This window comes from Megalops cyprinoides, chromosome 11, assembly GCF_013368585.1.
Source record: "Megalops cyprinoides isolate fMegCyp1 chromosome 11, fMegCyp1.pri, whole genome shotgun sequence".
Lineage (NCBI taxonomy): Eukaryota > Metazoa > Chordata > Actinopteri > Elopiformes > Megalopidae > Megalops > Megalops cyprinoides.
In genome coordinates, this window is record NC_050593.1 from 27,193,527 (window position 1) to 27,217,745 (window position 24,219).

General features: G+C 41.3%; 3 protein-coding genes across 4 annotated transcripts; all 3 read right to left on the minus strand.

Annotated features, from left to right (window-relative positions):
- Nucleotides 1-25: 25 nt before the first annotated feature.
- Nucleotides 26-6,167, minus strand: LOC118785564 (claudin-10). The gene is made up of 5 exons (XM_036540317.1): nucleotides 5,477-6,167; nucleotides 1,635-1,796; nucleotides 1,460-1,547; nucleotides 1,017-1,124; nucleotides 26-715 (listed from the first exon to the last, which is right to left on the minus strand). Exons 1-5 carry the CDS (start codon nucleotides 5,706-5,708, stop codon nucleotides 502-504), a joined length of 804 nt encoding a protein of 267 aa, XP_036396210.1. The 5' UTR covers nucleotides 5,709-6,167; the 3' UTR covers nucleotides 26-501.
- A 411-nt stretch (nucleotides 6,168-6,578) lies between these two features.
- On the minus strand, nucleotides 6,579-11,292 carry si:busm1-52i16.2 (claudin-10). Its single transcript, XM_036540315.1, has 5 exons — nucleotides 10,967-11,292; nucleotides 9,191-9,352; nucleotides 9,012-9,093; nucleotides 8,251-8,358; nucleotides 6,579-7,447 (listed from the first exon to the last, which is right to left on the minus strand). The coding sequence occupies exons 1-5, from the start codon at nucleotides 11,196-11,198 to the stop codon at nucleotides 7,192-7,194; spliced, it is 840 nt and encodes a 279-aa protein (XP_036396208.1). The 5' UTR covers nucleotides 11,199-11,292; the 3' UTR covers nucleotides 6,579-7,191.
- Nucleotides 11,293-16,137: 4,845 nt separating this feature from the next.
- LOC118785979 (claudin-10-like) lies at nucleotides 16,138-21,488 on the minus strand. Of its 2 annotated transcripts, XM_036540957.1 has the most exons (6): nucleotides 21,269-21,488; nucleotides 18,617-18,778; nucleotides 18,432-18,513; nucleotides 17,400-17,508; nucleotides 16,325-16,358; nucleotides 16,138-16,247 (listed from the first exon to the last, which is right to left on the minus strand). In XM_036540957.1, the coding sequence occupies exons 1-6, from the start codon at nucleotides 21,486-21,488 to the stop codon at nucleotides 16,138-16,140; spliced, it is 717 nt and encodes a 238-aa protein (XP_036396850.1). The 2 variants fall into 2 exon arrangements, with proteins under 2 accessions (XP_036396850.1, XP_036396851.1); XM_036540958.1 differs by lacking the exon at nucleotides 16,325-16,358 and having other exon boundaries at nucleotides 16,138-16,273; nucleotides 17,404-17,508.
- Nucleotides 21,489-24,219: the final 2,731 nt, after the last annotated feature.

The window sequence follows — 24,219 nt, forward strand, 5'->3', positions numbered from 1 at the left end:
TGGTACACTACGTACAGACCCTCAGAAACATAGAAATGCGGACATCAGAAAATGTCACCAACAATACATTTAAAAAACATCACAAAGTAAAACATCATAACAGAGTGACAAAGCGATAAATTCAGTACATCACAGTAACATTTTGTTTTGAATTATTGACTCAGGGGAAGTTTGATTTTTGTTTTTTTCATTTTGTATGTGTGGCTTACTGCAGTCTCAAGGAAAACCCTCAAAGGGTAAAGGTTAATACAGGAAAAGGCTACTGTGAGTTTCTGTGAAATTATCCTCCTGAGGACATTCAAAGATCCAGCTTTTCACCTTTCAAAAAAAAAAAAAAGCAGGCTACAAGTAACACCTGAGAGGAGCATGCAACATCAGCCCTCAGGCTGCTGACCTGCCAAAGTACCGGGTAAAGGCTCACAACCCAAGCTGCTGGTGTCAGGTGACATACCGTGCAAATAAATAAATGCCAAACGTATAAAATAATGACAATGACATCAACTACACAAAGGCGTCCCTATCAGAGATTTCCTCTGCGGTGATCTGGGAAATTTTGGAGAGCTCTGAGCTTTTGGACGATGAAGACTCCATTGATTTCCTGGATTGTCTTGACATTCTTGATTGCCTGGATGACCTGTAGTACCCGGTGTACAGAGATTTGCTTCTGTTCCTTGGAGTCGCGTAGGATCTTGAAGTGTAGGCGTACACCACTTTGCTATGAGAAGGTACAATCCATTATTTTTGCCATTCCCTCATCATGAAACAGGTTGACACACTGTGCTTGTAACTGCTATGCAATCTTTGTCATTGTTATGCAATAATTCATATCATGACAGTAATAACAAAGAATTTGTCCCAAGTAAATTAGAAATGACAGATTTTTAGACAAGTTGTTTGAAGATGGAGGATGTGTGGATCAATAGATGGTCAAAGTTGGGAGGGTGTGTTCACGGAGTGGAATTTTTTCTTGAATAGATATGATTATGTAACAGACCTGTGCATGACTCTTCACTTACCTTTCTGGGAAGATGACTCTGAATACTGTGACCACATAAAAAACTGCTCCAACCAGGATGAGGAAAGCTCCCACCAAGCCAAGGAAGAGAGGAGTTCCTATATCATACCTGCAGGCAAAGAAATTAGAATATAGCAGAAAATAACAGCATGTGTAGAGGCTGTAAAGATTTCAATTAAAAAATATCCACAGGTGATGGAGCTGTGAAAATACAGTTTTATAAAGATTTTGTCATCTGGAAGAGTGATTCTGTTATTTCTGAGATGGAACACTCATATTATTCTCCTCTCTTTTCCACAGTTGAAACAACAAACACTCACCTCCCTGTGGGCTACAGGTGACAACATATTCATAAAATACACATCAAAATAGCAATAGTTTAGTTAAAATGATCAAGTACTTTATATACCAAATGAATGTTTAACACAAAAATATGTGACTCACCTTAAACTTGTCGGGTCTAAGTTTGGGTTAAAGGCTGTTCTTGCGATTCTGTTTATGTATAAGCAGTATCCTGAGATGTCTGAAATACCTGCATGAAGAGGTTTCATCGATACTGAGTGGTGTTGAAGGAAAAACAGACCTGGGTAAACTTCACATTAACACAGCTCGTGCTTACCGCCAACGAAATGGAACACTGCCGCTGCAAACAATATCTTGTCTTTGATTTTGTCGCTCCCTCCGATGTACGTGCACTCCATCCCCACGAAGGCGAGTATAGCGCCCACAAATCCCAGGCCCAGTCCGACCATCAAGAGGCCTCGTACCCCCTGGATGTATGCTGAACACACCAAATAACAGAGAGACAGCACTTCAGTGGTCTGTAGACATTCATTACATTACCTTATTGGCATTTAGCAGATGCTCTTATCCAGAGCAATGTACACTAATTACAGGTTTTTACAACATTATCCATTTATACAGCTGGGTATTTACTGAGGCAGTTGTGGGTTCAGTACCTTGCCCAAGGGTACAGCAGCAGTGTCCCCATGGGGAATCAAACTGGCAACCTTTCGGCTACGAGTCCTGCTCCTTAACCACTGTGCTACACTGCATTACATTGTTGTTCTTAATAATAATAATAATATATAATTTACAATATTAGTAATAGCTTGTTCTTATCTTAAGCCCTAATCCAATCCCTAATTATTTCCCATTTGTATAGATGGATATTAAGGGAAGCAATTCATGCTAAGCACCTTATTCGAGAGTTCAAGGACAATATATTTATTTAAAATTGTCACCCATCATTAACACAGAGTGAAGTTATACAATATATGCTCCTATTTGATATGACAACTGCACCACTGCTCAAGACCAACCCCTGCTTCCTCAGACACCTTGACACCTAACCTGGTGTCCTATCCAGAGTCCTCTAAAATATATTGGGTTTTTTTTCCACATCATTATATTGCTCAAAAAGTTTCAAAGATAAATGATAACAGCACTAAACTTATATCAATAATGTATCATTTTTTTCATGAAGTAAAGACTTTTACAACAGCCACTATTTTTTCACTGCTCTACTAAATTCTTGAGCTTGCTAGCGCCCATGCAAACCAAAAAGTAAGCAAACAGCCATATATGTAGAGAAATAGAGAGTGGTATTGTAACCATAAGTGGTATCAGCAGAGACATTGGCTAATTCTCTGGCAACTTGAGGTGCCATTTCATAGATTCTAAAGCTCAAATTCCACCCACTTTAAAACCGGCAATGAAAATGAACCGAGCCACAGAAAATCGGAGAAGCGAAACACAATTTATCATTATTTATTCATTCACATGGTTACAAGGTGTAATTTTGTAATTCAACATCCACTAAGTATTTAACCTAACAGCTTTGTACATGTAAATATAATTTGCCTCCAAGAGGTCTTTTTTTTTTTTTGTTGCCATCACATTTTGGGACCCCCCCCTTATAAAAGCAATCCAGCATCCCTGGGGTGTATCCAATGGTTATGGTTCACACTGGAACTATAGCAGGGGTAAGAGTAGGTTTGTTCTGCAGGACAAACTTGTTAATCTAGCAACAAAGATTAGAAGCAAAACCTTCAGGATTGTCTCCTCTGGAAATCTGATAGCACTACAGGCTTCTTAATGTGATTTTTATGAAAATTTAATGTGTGGCAACAAAACTGATGTAAGATAGAAAGGTTCAGGTTTATGGGGGCTCCTTTGGGAGCTCCCTCCTTTCGGGAGTTGTACAAATGCAAAGAGTTACCCTTGAATTGGAGGGGCACAGATTCATTTGTGCAAGCGTCAAGCAGCTGAGGAATATTTAAACTAAGGGGCAGGGATGTTAAATAGGGTGCAAAGTAATATAGTGTAAAGAACACAGACTGTTCAGTGAGCAGGTGTCGGGGTAATACTAAGAGTAATTCAGGGCGTCTGAAACTAAGTGCATAATTTTGTAGGAGAATTGATGTGATGAGGAGCAGGGAGCAGGAGAAGAGGCAGAAAGATACAGTACAAGTACCCTTGGAGTATAAGAAAATAAGTGTTTGAAGTTAAGAGGTTCATGCGGTAAATGGGGGTTGTGATATGGATGGCATTACAGAAACTTTGCTGAATCCACATGATAGGGAGGAATATATCATTAGTCAGCTATTCAGAAAAGAGAGAAATAGCAAAAGAGGAGATGGGGTTCAATGGGGTGCAAAATTTAATGCAATGTAGTGGATCTACTAGGAGTGAGTGACTATAACATGAAGATGTGCTGGAAGGCCAAGACCACCTCTTCAGGAGTTTTCTGTTTCCCATGTTATTTTAGCTCATGAAAGAAAGCCTAAACAACATCGACTGGTTAATACTTCACCATAGACGAGACTATATGTATGCCAACAGGTAACCATTAGATAATATTGAAATAAGGTAGTGTGAAGTACTGGAAAAATACACATTACAAAAAAACTAAAGAAAATTAAGTTTGTAGGCCTTGGTGGTATACGTCCAAGAGTACTCAAAGAACTAAGAACGATATTTATAAACCAATAACATAAACTTCATGCAGCATCTTGGAACCTGGAAATTCCTGACGATTGGAAATAAGACCAATACCAGCATATAAGAAAAGGAATTGTACAATTCCCAGGAAATGTAGTATGAACCCTTTTGTTCAGCTGGTAGCTTGTGTAAGATTTTGGAATCTGTTGCAAGCGATAAGCAAGCAATTATTCCTGGAAAGTGCATCATAAGGTATAGAATTATTCCCGGAAAATGAAGTGTATCATAATATCATCATCATATAGTCAGCATGTTTTTCATACAGGTACCTATTCGAGGAAACTACTAAATTTAGCTTTTTTTTGTCAAAAAGCACTCAACAAAGTACCGCGTGACAGCGATTATCAGTAGGGGTTAAGCTAGTTGTGTTGAAGTGTATTAAAAACTGACTTCAGCATAGAATACAGAGAGTAGTGATAAGAGGGATCTGAATATGGGGTTTTAGGAAGCGCAGTCCCTCTGGGATCAGTGTTGCGTCCTCTGTTGTTTCTTATTTACATAAATGAACACATTTCTTATTTACATAAATTCCTTGATATGAAAGAAATGATGAATATTACAAGCAATGTAGTTAATTTTGCAGAGGACACTTAAGACAGATCTAAAGCTAACAGTTTGGAAGTTACTTATGTAATTCAAGAAGATTTAAAGAGTTGAATGGATTGAATGGACACTTGACAAATGTATAAGTATACCATTGCCATATTTAGAATGCTATGTCCAGTTTGTGGCACTGCATTGTGGTGAATAAATATAGATGAATATAAAAACTGTTCAAAAAGTACAGAAAAGGGCAGTAAGACTGGGTCCAGGTATCAATTATATGTTCTGTTTAGTCTCAACAAAAGGAGAGATTTGATTGTATTTTTAAAAATATTTTATAAAGACAAATAAAAATGGACTAAGGAAGCTATTTTGTCATTGGATCTGTCAGCAGAACAAGAGGGCATTTTTCACAACCACTTGTCAGAATCTCACAGTACTGCATGTGTGGTGTTTTTGACTTAAAAAGCAGTGCAGCATACTATTATTATTTTTTTCTTGGTGTAGGAGATGCTTGCAGGAAATTGAAAGTCCTTTTATATGAATTAATCCTTCCAGGAGTTAAATTAGAAAAGAAATTTTAAATGATGTAGACAATGACCTACAGTCAAAAAATAAAAACAAAGATGCATGGAGAGATGAAAACAGTTCTAGGTCTGACAGCTGGATTCAATCAGCAAGTTTTATTTTTTCAGATACTTTTCAGAAAGTACAGCAATCATTATTGCAATCATTACCATCAATATGTATGAAAAAAATGTACGGAAAAAAGAAGTCTAAAACTAATGTTGATTGAATCCAGGGGTAACAATTTTTTTCATTATTTAATTTTTTTTTTTCAATCCTGACACTCAATTATTTTAAAATTAAGTTCACAAACTTCACTGACCAATGAAAGGAGCACAGAGTACGTACGTGTCACAGACCACAGTACTGCATAGTCCCTACAGTTGACCACAGCGGTGGAGTCAATGAAGCAGTCCTTCCAGAGATTGGACCAGTACCAGGCCACCTTGATGATGAAGGACCCGCCTTGACCACCAATCTGGGAGACCCTCCAGTAATCCATGGCCATCGTGCAGGAGACAAAGACCCAGCCAAGCGTGGACACCAAGAAACCCAAAATCTGGAACAACCTCTTTCTCATGTCTCTCGGCACAGGGAAGGAGACTTCTTAACAAAGGCAGTGAGATGAGCAGCCTGCTTTTTGGAGTCACTCCTGAAGAGAGATTTGTGGTGGATCACAGGTGTGCTCACACACTGGCAGTCCCAGGTGCCAAGCCTGTTACCACAGGAAGAATCTGGAGCCTTTGACACGTGGTAAACACCACCCCACCAGTGTTTTGGGAGGAGGTGTTTAAAGGTATCGGGGCCTCCTCTGTCAGTGCCGGGTGCATGAGTTTAGGACGGTGTGCTCTGTGGGGGTAGATGAGGGCGTTTATTGTGAGCTTCACCACTGTCGCTGTTTACCGTCAACTCCACACTGGAGGTTGTGGTAAGTCATATCCATGGACATAAATGACAGAACCTTGCAGAGACATCTCCAACTGAAGCATATTGTTAGTAGTAGTAGTCATAGTACATTTACATTTATTCATTTGGCAGATGCTTTTATCCAAAGCGACTTACATAGGTTACAGTTCTTTACAATGTTATCCATTTATACAGCTGGATATTTACTGAGGCAACTGTGGGTTAAGTACCTTGCCCAAGGGTACAGCAGCAGTGTCCCAGCGGGGATTGAACTCGCAACCTTTCGGTTATGAGTCCTGCTCCTTAACCACTATGCTATTAACAGCAATCATAATAAAAATATCAAGGTTCTTTACAGTGTGTATGTGCTGGGGGTGTGGGTGTGGAGGGAAGATGACACTGTAACCACCAATCAGGGTGATACATGGCGGCTTTTTTGTGGTACAGCGCTCACTTCATATCAGCCAATAAAATGGTTGGCAATCATGAAAATATAAAGTGATCTCCTGCCAGCATTTTTTGTACACGTTATCTGAAGTGAATATGTGATTTCATATGCAGTTTATAGTCAAACATTGACATAAAAACACACAAAAAACACCAGTTAGATGCAATAAATTTACAGTACAACACAACCGTCTTCGTTTCAACAGTCACACAATGCACACTGGGTGGCACCAAATCACAGACGGCTTCCTATGTAAACAAAGAGGACATTGGCAGTCTGCTCCCGCTGCAGAACAGGAAGTGATATGTGTAGTCAGGTGTTGAAAAGGCTGCAGTGGTTTTGCTTGAATTACTCTGGCCCCAGGCAAACGGCAATTAAAAAATACTCTGCTTAAAAGGCCACAGATGTATTTTCCTAGTTGTCAAACATATTGCCGTGAAAATTTTGTTTAAAAGTTGTTTCAGTTTCCCTCAGATACATCCTAAAATGTTCATTCCAATGGGTGCTGAATGAGTGTAGTTTAAAGGCAACCTTAGCTATAATCACATGTTTAATTTTACCCTATTTACAGTCAGTGTGTAAATGTCAACATGAGATCAAAACCCATGCAGCCACAACATGGGCACAAAACCCTTTAGCAGTCCAGAACCCACTGGCACTCTGTGCACATCCAGACCCCTCACTGACTCAAGCCTGTCCGTGCTTTTAATCACACGTAGGAGTTCCTGTTGAATGCCCTGCGGTCGCTCCTGGAGCCGCTGGTGACTGAGGACCCGAGACTGCTGCTTGTTTCGGACACTGAGGAGAGGTCCGACCTCGAGGAGAGGCCGGATTCCGAGGACAGCCTGGATTCTGACGATAGCCTGGATTCTGAGGAGAGCTTGGATTTCGAGTAGATCTTGGATCTTGAGTAGACCTCTGTTCCTGCTTTAGGCTTAGTTTCTTCAGGCTTGTCCTCTTTTGGACTTCAGATGGACAGATAAAGAGAAAGGGAGAGAAAGAGAGATTGCATCTGACTGTGTTTCACATTTATAACCCTATTTCAGCGATACTGTACGCTGTGAATTAATCTGAATAAAGCAATTTTTTATCAGCATTTCAATCTCCCACAGAGAGGTGATGAATTGCAGAGAACATATTTGACCTCTGTACCCTTAACAGCCAAACATGCTGATGACTCTGTTCTTCATCAGATATAGGAAAGAACAGTGGTAAAGCCACTTTGGACTTATCTGCTGTGACCAGTTTTAGGGTTTTCTAAGGCTTGGCCATTGTAGTTTTCCTGCAAACATTGTTAAATCCTGTTTAATCCTGTTTAATCCTGTTTATGGTATGTTGATGTTCTTTGACATTCTTTGGACAGTATTTGACATGTCTGACAGAGGACAGATGGCTGTCCTCTTCTGATGTAAAAAGACAGAGGAAATATAATTGACTTAGCCTAACTCCTGAATAACTACAGTGTTTCCAGTGGCTTAAGTAGGTGGCATGGCCTCTGCATGTTACTTGTTATTTCATATCACTTGTTTATCTTGCCAAAGCATTTGCAAAAACTACCATACCATTCAAAAGTGAAATGCTGAATACAAGTGGCTATTGAGCAAGTAAAGTACAACTTCTGAAAGGGAAACCATGGAGACATTTTTTCCAATGACAGCACTAATCCCTAAACATAATCCCTAAACTGCTTCAGTCTGCTGTGCCTCAGGTCTCAGTCCAACCTGCAGAAGAGGTCAGATCTGAACAAGATTTCCAGGGTGGCACTCACCTCTGTGTGGAGAGAAGCTTCCCCACAGATACACAATAGAACACACCCCCAGCCATTTCAAATGCAGACCCAACCCACCCAAGAAATAATGGAGTTCCCAAATCAAATCTGTAAAGAGAAACAGGACAAGAAAAAGAGAACAAGAGAAAGAGAAGGTGTTACAGAGATCAAGTCGAACTTTTAACGGAAGGCTTTCGATTTGAAACATGACAGCTTCTGAGTCAGACTACTGTTAGGCTTTCAGTGGTGTTAGGCAGTTGTACGCTTTGTCCTTAACTTTGAGAAATGAATCCCTGCAAATGATAGATTTAATTTTTAAAATTTTTTATACAAATGCAATATCCAATGAACCATTTACATTATATTTCCATTTAGTCATTTGACAGACGCTTTTATCCAAAGCGAATTACAGGTGAAGCCACTTACAAATGAACCAATGATGACTACTTAGCCAAACATATACTTTAAGTTATGCTTATTTAAACTTATTTAAATTTCTCATAATGGTTACATAAGAGCCTTGTTCTTTTATGGGAAAACACTAGAGCCATTAACTTCCACACATCCGTGTTTAGCCCAATTTAATAGAGCTAGGCCATACATACACCTCCTCAAGGACTGAATCACTCATTACACTTTATACAATTTAATACAATTTATGTAGTCGCTTTGGTTTTGTAGTAAATTACACTTTCATGTCATTACTACCTAATGTCATAATCTTCGGATGATTTTTTTTTTTTTATCGCATTTGACCTTACCTGAGACCCACAAAGTGAGGGTTGAAATACTCGGCCGAAACGTTGTTTGCATACACCACGTAAGCAGAGAAGGACGACAGCCCTAGTAGAAAAAAGTGAGACCTGGTCATGATTGGTCCAGGGGGTAGTGTATGGGGCGTGTTTATGCAAATCAGAGGTTAATCTGCGCCAAGATTTACCGCTGATAATGTGGCAGATCCCCCCAGACAAGGCGGTCCTGTTCTTGTGCTTGTCCTTCCCGCCAATGTAGGTACACTCCATGCCCATCAGACACAGGACAAAGCCAAGCATGCCAATAGTGAGCGCGCTCATCAGCAAACCTCTCACCACCTGGATGTAGTCTGGGGTCAGATCACACACACACACAGACAGTAGCATTTTCATATCAGCTACTAACCAATGCTCTTTCTATCAACTTTTGATGTTGAAATGGTGAGTGTTGTGCAGACACAGGGCAACAGTGTAGCTTGAAAATGCAAAGGGAGAGGTGCAGCCTGCAACTCCACTGTTGTAGCTTTTAGGGGAAGCTTGTTCCGTTGTATTGGAGCCAGAATAATCAATAGCTGTGACTGGCAAGTGCAGCTTTCAATGAGCTGTGGAACAGAGAGACCTGGCTAATGTATGGGGTGGCCGTGTAAGGAGCAGCGTGTGTAACTGAGAGATTGCCAGCTGGATTCCACTGGAGCACTGCTGCTGTACCTTTGGGCAAGGTACTTAACCCTCAATTGCCTCAGTAAATATCCAGTTGCATAAATGGACAACATGAAAGAATTAAAACCTGTATAAGTTGCTGTGGATGAGACGATCTGCTAAACGCCGGTAATGTAATATAACATTGCTGCACAGTGAAAATGTGATTAAATGTATGTAAGCCCTTTATGACAACCACACTGTTCTTCCGTTCTATGTATATCGTGAGAAATTTGTGTTGGAGTTTGAGATAATTGGAACTAAAGAACACACATACATCAAAACATTCTCCTCCAAGCTATGAATTGGTAAACATTTTTTGTCTTCTCTTAAATTATAAATCAGACTAAAACACCATCAGTCTCTCGTTCTATATGTACATCAATTTTTCAGCCCTCCTGTTTTTCAGCCTGCCTTTCTACATATTTATTCAGCACTCAGCTTCAAAGTCTATGTTGATATCCTCCAAAAATTCCTACAGATAAAGTCTTCTTTTATAATGGTGCAGGTCACAAAATGTATTTTGGATTTAACACTGAACATTTTGCTGGGTAGTGCCTTGTTAACCACACACTAGACACAACCTACTGCATACACAGAGAGTGTATTTTATCGTTGCTATCAACTCTTGGCCCCCCCACTCACCTCCATACAGTTAATAGGATCAAACTGCTCCCTGGGATAGTGCATAATAAATTCCAGCTAAAGAGTATGGCGGTGTTGCTCAAATGCTGCATTCTCAGTGCTTCATTCCTCATTGGTCAGTATGAATATACATTAGTATGCTAATACTTGTAGTTGTCCTGCAATATTTTAAGTGTTAAACAATGATATATTTATGGGCTGAAATATCTCCTCTCAACTGAATGAGCATTCATTTTTGAATAAGCATTCAAATTGTAGATCTAAAGCAGGGGTTCCAAGCCCACAGCCTGCTTAATTACTGAGTTTATTTTTGTTGACACCCCCACTCACAAAATGCAGCCAAAGATATTATTTGCTCAAATATGTAATTAAAATGTTAATGAAACAAAGATTAGTTATGCATACATTATGTCAGAGTAAATGCATGTACACCAGCCAGTGCAGCATTACGTTAGATTAGTGTGAATGACATTTAATGGGTTGTAATATATGTCCTTTATTTGTATCTCAAGAGCCACCAAGCCCCCTCTCATAACCCACCAGCAGTTCCTGACTCCCAGTTTGGGAATCCCTGCCCTAAAAGAGTGTGGACATGATGCTGTGAGAGACCCTCGACTCACCTTCCACAGACCACAGTACAGGGAAGTCGATGCAGTTGGTGACGGCGGTGGAGTCAGTGAAACAGGCCCGCCACAGACTGGACCAGTACCAGGCCACCTTGATGATGTTGGATCCGCCCAGGCCCCCGATGGCAGTGATCTTCCAGTACTCCATGGCCATGGTGCAGGCCACAAAGATCCAGCCCAGCACGGTGAAGAGGAAGCCGAAGATCTGCACCACCCGGATGTTCATCTCTAGATCCACGCAGCCCTCGGGTCCGAGTGAGTCCTGCGTCTCGGAGAGAGAGCACCTTACTGTCACACTGGAGTTGCTCCTTCACCTATGATCACTCCCCACTGTTGCTGTAACATCCTGTCCCGCACCATAAAACTGCATCCCCAGCCATTCCCCTGGACAGGGGGGGGGGGGGGGTTGTTGGTAGGCCTGTTTCCCACAACAGCTTGCTGGTGAGAAACTACCATGCTCATTTTCCCAGAACCAGAGTGCCTCAAACCTGGCATTCTGCTTACACGGCAGTCCCCTGGCCACATTTGTTTTACAGCATTGACGTCACAGCACTTTGCCACTGGAAAAGTCATTCCGTACATTTGCAAAGTACATTGCCATTCTGTTTCTCGTTTTTCCGCTCTTTAACTTTGTCATATAGATGTCAGAACTATTACAAGGGAGAGGGCATGACTTTGTAGTTCAGTAATATGTAAGCAATGAGGCTGAATTATTTCAGCTGGTGAGTGCTGATTCCAAAGCAAAGTGTGAGTGGTAAATTGTGTGTTGTTTTGCCTTACAATGACACGAAATAAAAACATGTAAAGAACGTGACCCGTTTACTTTCTAATCAATGCCCCAGGATTTCTCAGAAAATGAATTACTTTATGAAGCCTGAGCACGGCATGCTTTCAAAGAAACATAATTACTATATAAAAGTGAACAGTTTTTTCCCTGCCTAATATAATGGTGTTTAAGACCTTTGATCTGAGCGCTTGTTTTATTAGTTTCCCCTGGAGGAATACAGCCTGCTTTGTCACGTCACTCCGGCCTCATTATTGAAAGCGTATTGGAGGTGATTCTCATTCATGGTTAAAACGGCAAGTCAAAGGGAAGTTATGATTTTCATAAGGGAGGTCTGGAGAACCAATAGGGAACTAACAATAGTGCAGTTATGAGTATCCATTGGCAGTCTTTCAATACGTCTGAAGATTATTAAGTTAAAATACCAGCTGCACTTTATTTTATAATTAATATCTTCATGCAGTATATGTTTTAATCCTCCCCATCTTTACCAGAATAGTAATTGATTTTTTTTTTTCCTGGCCTCTCTGGGTGATAATGGTGGCTTTATTTTTGCTGCATACCTGTTGGTCCCTGAAAACCTAAGGCATCTCAATACCTAATGCCGCTCTGGCTTAGATAGAGCAGAACTAGAATTTCCAAGAAACAAATTTAAGTGAATCTTTTCTCATATGTTTTTAGTTCACAATGGCCACTAACTCAATGAACTTGTGTTGTGTAACTATTGAGAAAGCAAAGTGAAAACCAGACACACATTTAATTTGATTACTCAAAGCACAGACTAAGCACCTGGTATTTTTCTGCTCTGATTGTGTTCTGACTTTTTTTTGTGGTGGTTAACGCTACTGGCCTAAAATGGAGAAAAATGGAGAAAAAGGTTTCTGAATCTGCTTAATATAATCACAGCACTGATGACATGTGCTCACTGCTGCCCTCTGCAGGTATTCATATTATTTTAATGAAGGACTTTATTCTTACAATCATTCAATGACTCAAGTACATGTCTCTCTTATGAGCAAGGAGAGGGAATACAAGGATAAGGAGCATCAGTACTGCTTGAGAAAATGACTGGGTTTCTGATATTGTATCTGACATCGTTGAGACTATTGATCACTGTTTTCTTTTATCTGAGACCAATCTGCTGTATCACATACTGTACAAGGAATCTTGCATGTTAATTTAAAAAGTATTTCCATTTTCATGGAGTTCACATCAAGAAGGGTGTAGTGGGGATTTGCTTATTCAGGGCATCTTATATCACCTACTTTGATATTGCTGGATAACCTGGAGAACCCAACTCCCACAGGCTGTAGAGCCCAGCCTCAACTTACACATCTTTAGATGTCAATCACCTAACGCCTATCAATGAAGCAGCAGACATTTCCATAGGAGAGGTCTCTGGTTGGTCTATGTCAATGTCTGAGATGTTTATAGATAATGAATCACCTGAAGGAGGCAAGCCAAATCTCCACAAAGGGTAACATTTAGCATCATAAGTTTACATGTGAGAGGAATGAGGAGAGTTCTCCACGACGGTCAGGGTTAGAGAGGGAAGCATCTTGCCCAGCAGGAGGGACACCTGACACTTGTTTACCACGGTGGTGCAGCGGCACGAGGTTCCCGCTGGTGCCAGAGAGCGGGAGACCCAGGATGTCCTGTGCGGGCAGAACACGCCTCAGCACGGGTTCGAGTTTCCATTGATGATCAGGTGGAGAAAGATGCCGCGTCGTGAGGAAGACTTCCTCTCAGATTTCCAAAACAGGAAGCGCTGTGTGGTCACCTGACAGGTTTCAGACAGTTCAAAACAACAAGATTTGTGTGTATGTGTGCCTCGTATAGTGTGATATAAATTACAAAATAGGAGAAACATTCATTCTTACATTTTCTTTCAGAAAGAAAATGTGAGAACAAAGTATTTTCTTAAATAGTGACATTTCTCCTTTTTCTCCAAAAAGGAGAAAAAGGACTAAAAGGAGAAGCTTTTGTGATCTTATTTCAGCTGAATGCATGCACATATTGAACAAAAGCACTGGACATTTCAGTGTCTCTCTGTGGATCTGTATGTGGTATTTTAGTTATGCTGCATTCCTTTGTCATAAAAGCATATGGATGATGGATTTTATCAAAGACCCTTTTGATCCTTACAAGTGTCCTGCATTGAACAACCTTAACAGCCTGGCAGTGTGTGAATGTGGAAAGTGAACTTTTTTTGCCTTACCCATTCAGCTAATGACTGAAAATCTTAGCCTGGCAGTGTGTGAATGCGGAAAGTGAACTTTTTTTGCCTTACCCATTCAGCTAATGACTGAAAATCTTAGCCTGGCAGTGTGTGAATGTGGAAAGTGAACTTTTTTGCTTTAACTGTTCAGCTCATGACTGAAAATATACAGAGGCTGATGGTGCAGCAATAGCACTGTAATGGTTAACAATTAGACCTAATGTATTCTAAATCAACTGAGACCTAAGCAGATTGGAAGTGTCCTGCTACATCAATATTATGCGTCTGTGACATTGGTATGTCTACTGACATCTACACATGTGTATCTCGCTCTCTTTCTTTCCCCTCAACCAAAGGCTGCTATAGTTCCAGAAGTAGAAACTTTACCCCAAAAAATGTTTGGTTTTATCTATTTATGTCAGTCCCATGCTTCGTAAAACAACACCGGATTGCCACTAACCTCGCTTGCTGCTTAATGGAGCAGTACATGTGTCGCATTGCAGCTTCAAGGTTAACCCAGGAGCTGCTGTGTGGCAGTCATTGCTGAACAGAACTTCCCACAATTATGTACAGTCTGTCAGGTGCATTATTTTATGTGGTCTGTTTATGTGTAAGGCTGTTCAGCTGAAACAATTCTTTTCTCATGTATACATATATCGGAGATTCAGCGGGTTAGTTTCATGTTTATTGTCTGAAAACACAGACAGGACAGAAGACATTGAAGAATGACCCATGTGTCCAATAACAATGATAAATTCAAAAGGCATGCTGGTCCAACTATAATTCCACATTTCCTGTATGTGTGAAAATAACTACAAACACTATGCCGTTTAACTTACAAATACACTGTGGGTGATATTTTCATGTCTTAAATGGAAAGAGAAGTGTAATGTAAATAAAAGACTTAAGTGACTTAACATTTCAAATGTTGGTCCTTTAAAGCACTCCAGCAGTCCACCTTCAGTAGCAAAGCAATGTTTATGTTGAAAAAGCTCACATCCTAACTTGAATAGAACATTGAAAATACATTTGAAATATTTACAAACACATGGCTTTGCTCAGCAGCACTCCATTTGAACCAAAGGGAGTTTAGAAAAGTAAAAAGTCATAAAAAGCCACTAGCAAAGTAAATGAAGTACATTTGAAAAACATTTCCAAAAACGTAAGTAAAAGGTAAAATGGAATGAAAGATGGGGACATGTACCATGCTTAACGCCAGGAGCTAAGTGTGAACAATATTTTTCCTGCCATTGCTGTGCTGCATTTCAGAAATGCTTCCGAGTTGTGTTTGAAGAGCCGTGACCAACAACTCCCTGAATTGCACTTTTTTTAGAGTATCTTATGTTTTCATTAGTTAAATAGTAAATGAACGCTTGGCATGTTAGCACAATGGCTGATCACATTGCATAATATTGCATTTGAATTCCATGATATAGCATTTGAAGGTAAGGCGTTTGGTGAAGAAGGTAAGGGAGTTAAGTTTGTGCATGAAAACGTGCATGAAAAATCACCTGAATATACTGAGACGGGGTCTTTGGGAAATTGCACAAAGCTGAGAACTGAGGAAAACATGGATAAAAAATAGCACTGAAATTCCAGTGCCTAGAGGATAAACTGTCCACAAAGAACTTAAGAGGCTGACAACAGGCCAACACACTTGTAGAAGAATGAGACCACAAGTTCATAGGTAACAAGCGGACAATAAGCTGAAACTTAATATGCTTTGAGGGAGGACCAAGTCCCCCTCTAGTTGTCTGAACAACAGAAAGCAGTCTGACGGAACGGCTTTAAAAGAAAGCCATTATAAACATGACAACCATACTGTCTAATGGATAGATGTGAGAGGTAACACAGAGTGCCCGCACACTGTTGAAATGCTCCCCATATGATTTATGACAGAAAATACCCCTACATTTTACCTACATGAAATCAATGAAGACCATACATTTACAGTGTGCAGGAACATTCCCCTTCTCGCGTTATCTACACATTTTTGTTGCCCTGTGCCTGTATTAAATATGGGATGTGCGTATGCTTATATTTTTCTGATTAGACCCTCCCCCTCATAATACATCACGCTTTTCCCCCAGGCAAGGGGAAAGCAGTGTCCATGATCGCCAGTGTCAATCAAAAGAGACCACACCCCTCCTCTCCTGCGGCTGGCTACACATAGGCGTTCTTCCCAAACTGCCGGGATGAGCTGCTGTAGTCTGGAGGGCCCTTGTGGTAGTTCTCAGTCGCCTTGCCGTTTGATTTGGATATGAAAGAGGGGGCTCCGCTGTACGCGTAATCCGCACGGCTGGAAGGAGAGAGAAGAAAGAGGCTGAAGACTGTCCTTTTAGTATGGAACTCGATCCAACAGCAGTTATGTTTGCATAACTTAACTCTGAGTCATGAATTTCATTATTAGCTTTTTCAGTTAAAAAAAAGTTGTCTTACATTTGGCAGTCCTTGAAATTACACAGAAATAATCTGATTAAACATATGCTTAAATTTGTTGCTCAAAGTGAGGAACGAAGCATCACAGTGTTTGGACTGAATGACACTCCCCAAAACATGCATACAAACACACAATGAAAATTCTGCATGCAGATGCTTGTGTGCCTTTCTCACTATGGAAACTGGATTATTTTCAAATGAAGTGGGAAGGGAAAATAGCAATCATGGTTTGTTTAGATCAAGAGATGAAATATAGTCGAGCTGATGAACTTATTTCCATGATACATGTACGTTTTTGTAGATTAGATAAAGAGGATATAACCCAGGCATTTAGGATTGACCCTCTCTTTCCCTGACGCAAGTCATTTAGTGTGCAGAAGCCCAGCTTTGATACAATTCATCAGTATCTGTACAAGCAATGATGCTGCACATCTGACAGAGTCCTGACAAATGGATGGCAATTCATAAAATTACAGTGGCCCCTGGGTCACCCCTTACCAGGGGGAGCAAGGGGGTGGGGGCAGTAATGATTTCTTCTTCATTTCCCTTCACATTTGTCCAGGCCCCCAACCCAAGGTGACTTTCACATTAATAAGATCTGATATTGGACAATAACAAAGGAAACATTCACTGCGCAACAAATGTGTCTCCTCTGCTATATATATATATATATATATATATATACACACACACACACCCACACACATACACGTGAATGTGGTAATTTGGAACGTCCTGTTATCAACATCTCAGTGGCAGTCAGAATGTATTGCTACTTCTAACTGCCGATTGTCAGATGTGATATGTGCCTGGTACTATGCATGCAGGCTGCACTTTTGGGATTCCTCGGATCTCTCTCTCTTTTTCCCACTCTCACATCCCCTTCCCACCTCCTTTCTCCCTTTTCCCTGTTGTACTGTAACAGGCAAACAGGCATCCCTGTATTTCCTGAGCATACATGTTGGTATTTCAGATCGCACACTGACTAACCTCTTGCTGAGGCCCTCTGACAAGGAGAAGCAGAAGACGACTCCTCCTAAAATGCAGAGGACAGAGCCTGCCCAGCCAATGAACAGAGCCGCTCCCAGCTCGAATCTAGAAGCAGGGGGCAAAAACAGGAGATTGCATTATTAATAATACAGCTGACATACTTTTCACAGTGTTCTGGTATTATTAGAGTTTCTTATGGGTAGGCTATGATTTATTGGAAAATATTAACCCTTACATCTAGTGCCCTTATCCAGAACAACATAAAGATTTGATATGGTTTTACATGTCAGACAGCTAGATCTGTATTGAAGCAAGTTAAGCACCTTATCTCAAGAGTACAATGGCAGTGTCTGCCCTGTCAGTTGAACCTGCAGCCTCCAGAACCTGTATTACTTCAGTATACACATTCACCTGTATAAATGGATTATATGTACGCTATGTAGGTTACAGTGGTTAATGGTGTCTGCTGGGTATAAGTGTAATAATCTTACACTTGTATTATGTAATGTAATGTAAGAGCCATTAAAACACTTTAAAGTTGGGCGTAGTTTTAAAAAAGCAAACCCAGAGCTTGGCTTGGTTGTAGACCCACTGCATTTATTTCCTGTTCACATTGTTTCCTGTTTTATGTTGTCTATGACAATGACTGCTAACAGTCATGCCATCAGTTTAAGTGTGTATTTCTTTTCAGAATAGAAAACAACATGCAGAAATACTGGCTTTATGCTTTACGTGTTAAATTGGTCAACCTAGTGTTCACTCCAAATGAAGGAATTGCCATTTACATGAAGTTATATAAATTTATAGGCCACAATGAAGTCATATAGACTATATAATAAAATTGCCCAAAAAAGCGCACCTAAATGCATAAAGGCTGTTTCTGAATATGACTTAGTTATAAGACTTGAGGATTACAGGGGATGTTGTGTTTACCAGGGCGTTGAAATTTCAGTATTCTCGTTAATCAACATTGACGTCATTTAATAATCTTTAACAAAATTCCAAGTATGATAAAACGAATCGCCTACTTTTGAGCGATGAACATTGGGTCGAAGAACTCTGACGTTATACGATGGGCGTACAGAGAGCACGCTGTCAACGAGCAGAGACCTGCAAAAGAAGACAGGTGTCAAAGAAGCTCCCTCACAGAATGGCATCCAGAGCAGGGCTGGTACGGCCGTCTCCTGGGAGACGGGTTTACAGCAATGTTTACCGCTCAGGATGAAGTTGACTCCGGCCAGGCAGGCAATCTTGGCCTTGGTCTTGTCCGAGCCGCCGATCTTTGTGCACTTCATGCCCACCAGGGCGAAGATGGATCCGAAAAAGCCCAGGCAAACAGCGGAGATCATGAGGCCTCGGCACACCTGGATGTAGCCTGGGAGCCGACACAAAGAGACACAGATATTGTCAGCATGGTCATGCGAACACAGTGCTGTCACAGCTCCATCAGCATGGCGACATGAACGAGCCTCTGCGCATTGATGAAAACACCTCAGCATCTGCAGTGTGGGTTGAGCACAGCATTTGGGAAGCTCGTTGACAGCTGCACATGCCAGTCACATCTTTTGTTTATGCTAGCTCCAATATGATGGAACGAGCTTCTCATAAAAGTTAGAACAGTGGAGTTGCAGACTGAAGACCCACCTCTTCAGACTGCGTCTTTGCTCCCCTACCTTTGCACAACCTTTGCATGGCTTTACTATTGGCTGTTGTACTGCTCTCAGGTGCACTTATGTACGGTCATACAAGTTATCCCTACACTGTATAAGGGGCTAATGCATGTTCAGACTTGGTGAGTTTTGTTCTGTAACTACCCACTAGGCAAAAGTCAGTACACCTTACGCAATCTTAATCAACAAACCCAAAATCTGATACGGTACTTGGTTTTTAGCATACAAGAAGGAGCCAATTTTTGTTGTTAGGTTGAAGGAGAATAATACTTAAAAAAAATGCCACTCTTTTTTTAGTGATTTTGCCCTGTGAACATGTTCAGAAGACAAATGGACTACTCCTGTTCCTCTGACGTTGCAGCACAGACAGCGCAGAAGGTGAAACCGCTGGTGCTTCGATGAGCCACACGGTGCCGAGACAGAGACCAGCAGCTGGTCAGGGGAGGAGGGTCGGCGCGCTCGTGTCACACAGAGCTGACATTGTTCCCCTCGGATCGGCCCTGGGGCGCACTTCATACAGAACCTGTCATTGTCTGTTCTCACAGCATCACATTCAGGACCCAAGGACTACAACTCCCACTCCCCCTGAGGGGGGTTTGCCCCTGGAGGCAGATCTGAGTGTGTCATTCACCTCGGTTCACTGATAGCTGTGCGACAGGGAGCTCTTTTTTTGTTTTGTGCTGGCTGTCTGTCGCTCATATCCATGCAGCTGGATTGCATGTGGGTCTGCATGTGGATGCCTATAGTAGCAGTATCCCTTTTTGGCCAAAACGCAATCAGGTTCTATTACATTAGGGGCATTTATCTCGTCATACTGCTGTCATTTTCTCGTTTTCATCAGCTGCTTATCAACTACCTGTTCCACTAGAGCATTACCTCTAGGCCTTCCCATTGTGATGCAAGAGCAATTATGGCAATTTATGGAAACCACAATGACACACTACATAGCACGTATGCCCTTGAGTTGGATACTACAAATAGTTCCCTCATCATTCCTGACAGACATGTAGGGGAGCATTTTGGGATTTATGTTTGTCAGGAAAACCGACAAGCCGCAGTTATGTCACAAATATTTTAAGTAGGGAGGCATTCACAGCATGCCATTAGATGACATAAACACAAAAAATACTCCAGCTTATCAGACCTCATTATGCTCTGTGTTTTGTGTGTGTGTGTGTGTGTGTGCGTGTGTGTGTGTGTGTGTGTGTGTGTGTGTGTGTGTGTGCGCGCGCGCAAGTGTTAGCAATGAGAACCACAATTAGCTGGCTGTAATGCTTAAGTGGTCACAGTGTTCTGCTGGTATTACAGTTTCCTATGGATAGGATGTGATTTATTGGCAAATATTAACCCTTAAAACTAGCGAAGCGTGCCCAAAACAGCCTTGAGGGCTCGTAAAACTAATTTATCACCCTCAACTCTGAGAAGTAATGCTAAACATTGACATTCTAGGAGGTAAATGAGTTGTCCCTGAAGGAGGGCTTACTTGTACCTCACTTGTTGATTTATTAGCGCTGGAGAGGACTGAGAGAATTCTCAGAAGTGGTGAGTTCAAAATAATGACATTGCATTAGGTCTGAGAGAAGTCAGTGATCCTCAGAAGAAACTGGGACTCTATGTCCCAGTGGGATGTATTCCAAATGTGTTTACAACAGCCAATTAGTAAAACAATGTATTAGTCAGAATGGTGTATTTTAGAGCATAGTAAGTTTCAAAGATAGCAAGATTTCAAAGATATTCTTCCTGGAATAGGGATAAACGGCTATGGATTAATCAAGGTTCAAATCCTCTTCCTACAAAACTCCCCTTTCCTTTCAGTTTTCCTAAATCAGCTCTGATTCATAGACTGACAGTTCTGCATTCCATCATAAACAGGCTGTCCAGATGAAACCCCAAGCCTCCAGACTTTCAGTAGCTTGTGTTGTGGCAGCTCTCAAGCTCTGGCCAATGCTCTCAGCATTAGAGCTATCAAATTCCACTAGATTTTTTTTTCTAAACGGAAGTCACTGGTTGTAAGTGAGCAGGTGTGTGCAAATTAGAGAGTTTGTTTCAGGGAACAACCAATGACCTGCTCTCAGCTGAACAGACACACACACACACACACACAGAGCTGATTAGAAGGGAGAGTCTCTTACACGGTAAGAAATGGCATTTTGCTCATGTGCTCTACAAAAAAAGGAAAGAAATGATTATCAGACCATCCAGCGCCAGCATGGAAGGGAAGTCCTTGCAGTTGGAGACTCCAGTGGAATCGGTGACGCAGGTCTTCCACAGGTTGGACCAGAACGTGGCCGTGGTGATGACTGTGCCGTCGATGGATGACACCTTCCAGTAGTCCGTGGGCAAGGTGGAGGAGATGAGCACCCAGCCAGATATGGCCAGGACAAAGGCCAGGATCTCTGTGGACATGCTGCTCATTTTCACAGGCTCTTTGGAGGTGAATCAGGGAGTGAGGAATCGCTCAGCGTGAGGTTGAACGGAGCTGTGGGGTCGGGGTGTGGATCTGTGGTCTGTGGGCTCCTTGAGGGCAGTCCCAGTGTAAAGGAAGAGGTGGGATTGCTGTGCGCAGCTGGTTAATATGTGTTGCACTTATTTATATTCAACAGGGAGGGCTTGGTTTCTCTGCATCATCCCTTGCTGACCAATAGGCTTGGATTTGATCCCCCCTCCATGGACACAACCACACATACACGCACATGCAGACAGAGACACGCACACACACACACGCGCACACACACACACACACACACACACACACACACACACACACACATCTGTAGGACATAGGGCAGGAGGAGATGATGAATGGGAAAGGGGAATGAATGACAGAAGGTGTGTCATAATGACTCAGATTGGGATTTGAACTGTGTTTGAGTGCACATATCTGTGTGGGAGTTCCTGTATATGCTGGGGCGGGTGACATGTGTGTGGAGGTGTGAATATAAAGCTAATGTGTTGTCAAAATATTTATTCTTCTAGTGCTGTTCATGTGTATATGGCTGTGTGGATTGTTGGAATGTGGGGCTAATTAAATCAATCTAAATTGTTTTCTGACTGTTGACTGAGAGGAGTGTCTGAAATAGCCTGATCTAACTTCTGAATTGAACCCCTCAAAACATGCTGTTCATTGTTGCTGTTCTGTTCAGTTGGATTTAACTTGAAACTAGAGCTTACAGGACATTCTGAAAGTCATTTAAGCTTTGCAAAATTACAGGGGAACTGTGGAGACTGGAAGCTAATGATGCAGGGCTCATTGTTCTTTGCTCCTGAGGACTATCCGTCTGCACCTCAGGGTCTGAGCGACGGGGTAGGGGCCTTTGGGTCAGCAGGGACCTGTTTTGTCAACTGTTGTCACGGTAACAAGTTTTTCACCGGATGAACATGAACGTGTGAACTTAATGTGCCTCCTTGAGGACTTCTCTCAGAATTTAAAAATAACACCTGTGAGCAGCCCGTTAATCATTTGCTGCTCATGACACATCCGCACTAGGAACAGAACAGGAATGGAGCAGGGGTCATATCAAGAGGTGTGTGGTCATCAGCTGGTGTACTGCTCTGTGGTCAAAGATCGCTGATTGGTCACTACAACTAGAAACCAGAGGGGGAGAGTGAGTGTGGAACTATGACTGTTTTGTGTTCTTAACTTTTAAAATAAAAAAAAACATTAATCACAAACTGTGATTTTTGACTAAAATCAATCAGCTATACTTTAAGAAGTTAGACACCCATCTAGTGGCTAAACGTTGTAAATCTGCACATTTCCAAATCCAACCACAAGGAGGACTATTGAGACGTGCACATCAAGGACCCAGAAGCAGGGGAAAGTCAACAGCACAACTCCAGAGATGAGATGCAGATTAAAGGGGGAGAGTGATATTTGCTCACTTGCAATGAATTGTATGAACTTTGATCCTTCATTACACTAATATGAGTTTAACTTAAAATATTCTGCACCTCTCTGTAGGCTGTTTTACAGTGAGAGGTGCGTCTAACAGTTACTGCATTGCAGGGTGAATATATAACATGATTATGCAGCAAGCTGACGTAAACAAAGCTCACACAAAAGGGATGTGACATGGCCTGCAGCCAGTATAGGACACCTCTTCACACTCATTTTCTCAGAGAGGGAAAAAGAGCTACTGGATCAGTTACTGTGATCCAAACATTTCTGGGGTTGGGAAATGCCTCCTGCCCTAACACCTTGCTCTCGTGCCCTCTTAAAACTGGAACGATTGGAAAGTGGTAAAAATGGCCAAAAATGTTACCAGACACCTAAACTTCCGAGTGAGTTTCCTGTCTGGGGCCACAAAATCTGCCGTCTTACGCAGGCTGTGGTCTTTAATCAAAGGTTAACGGTGTCTTCTCTCAGCAGCAGTGAAAGCCCAGCATTGTGGGGTGGGGTGATCGGGGGGTTGGGCTGGGGTGATATGTTCGAACATGAAGGTTCCGGTTATTTCTGTGACTCTTTGCTTAGTCATTCCCCCCGGGTTCACACATTAACCAGAACCAAGTGACCTTTACTGAGACAACCTGCTCTCTTCATCAATAAAAACAACAATGACAAAGCCCCAGCAATGTACATGTTTGAAGGAATCTTATGCACCTTTTCTATGTGAAATTCAGAAAGCCTGTATATATATAATTCATCTGTGAATATATGTTTGGAATAAGGCTATGAATCAGACTCTAACACACAGGCTAACACACAAAGGACCAAGTATGGCCTTTTCCCCTGTTTCTAAAAAGAAATTTATTACATTTAGCAACTCGTAAAACATAAAAAACCAAGATAAATAAAAAAGAAACGATGATGCTGTTTAACCACAAAGAAACTTCCTAAAATATTATTTCAGTAAAAGACAAAAAGCACTGATGTTTGATTCAATTCACTTATCTGTAGAAAGCCCTAGTTTTGTTGCCATACAAACAAAATCTCCTCAGTATGAACTTTTTGTTCACTGAATACAAAATGAATGTGTATGTTATTTATGGATAACCAGAAAGTAATAAAATAAAAATCTTGGCTGTTTGGTTTTTGAAACAGTTGGTGACTAATGACATATTCCATGTCAATGGCAAACAAAGGAAACAGTATGGAAGTCTTGCCACTATGTTGCTAGTGTTAAGTGTGCATAGCCAGATGACAGGT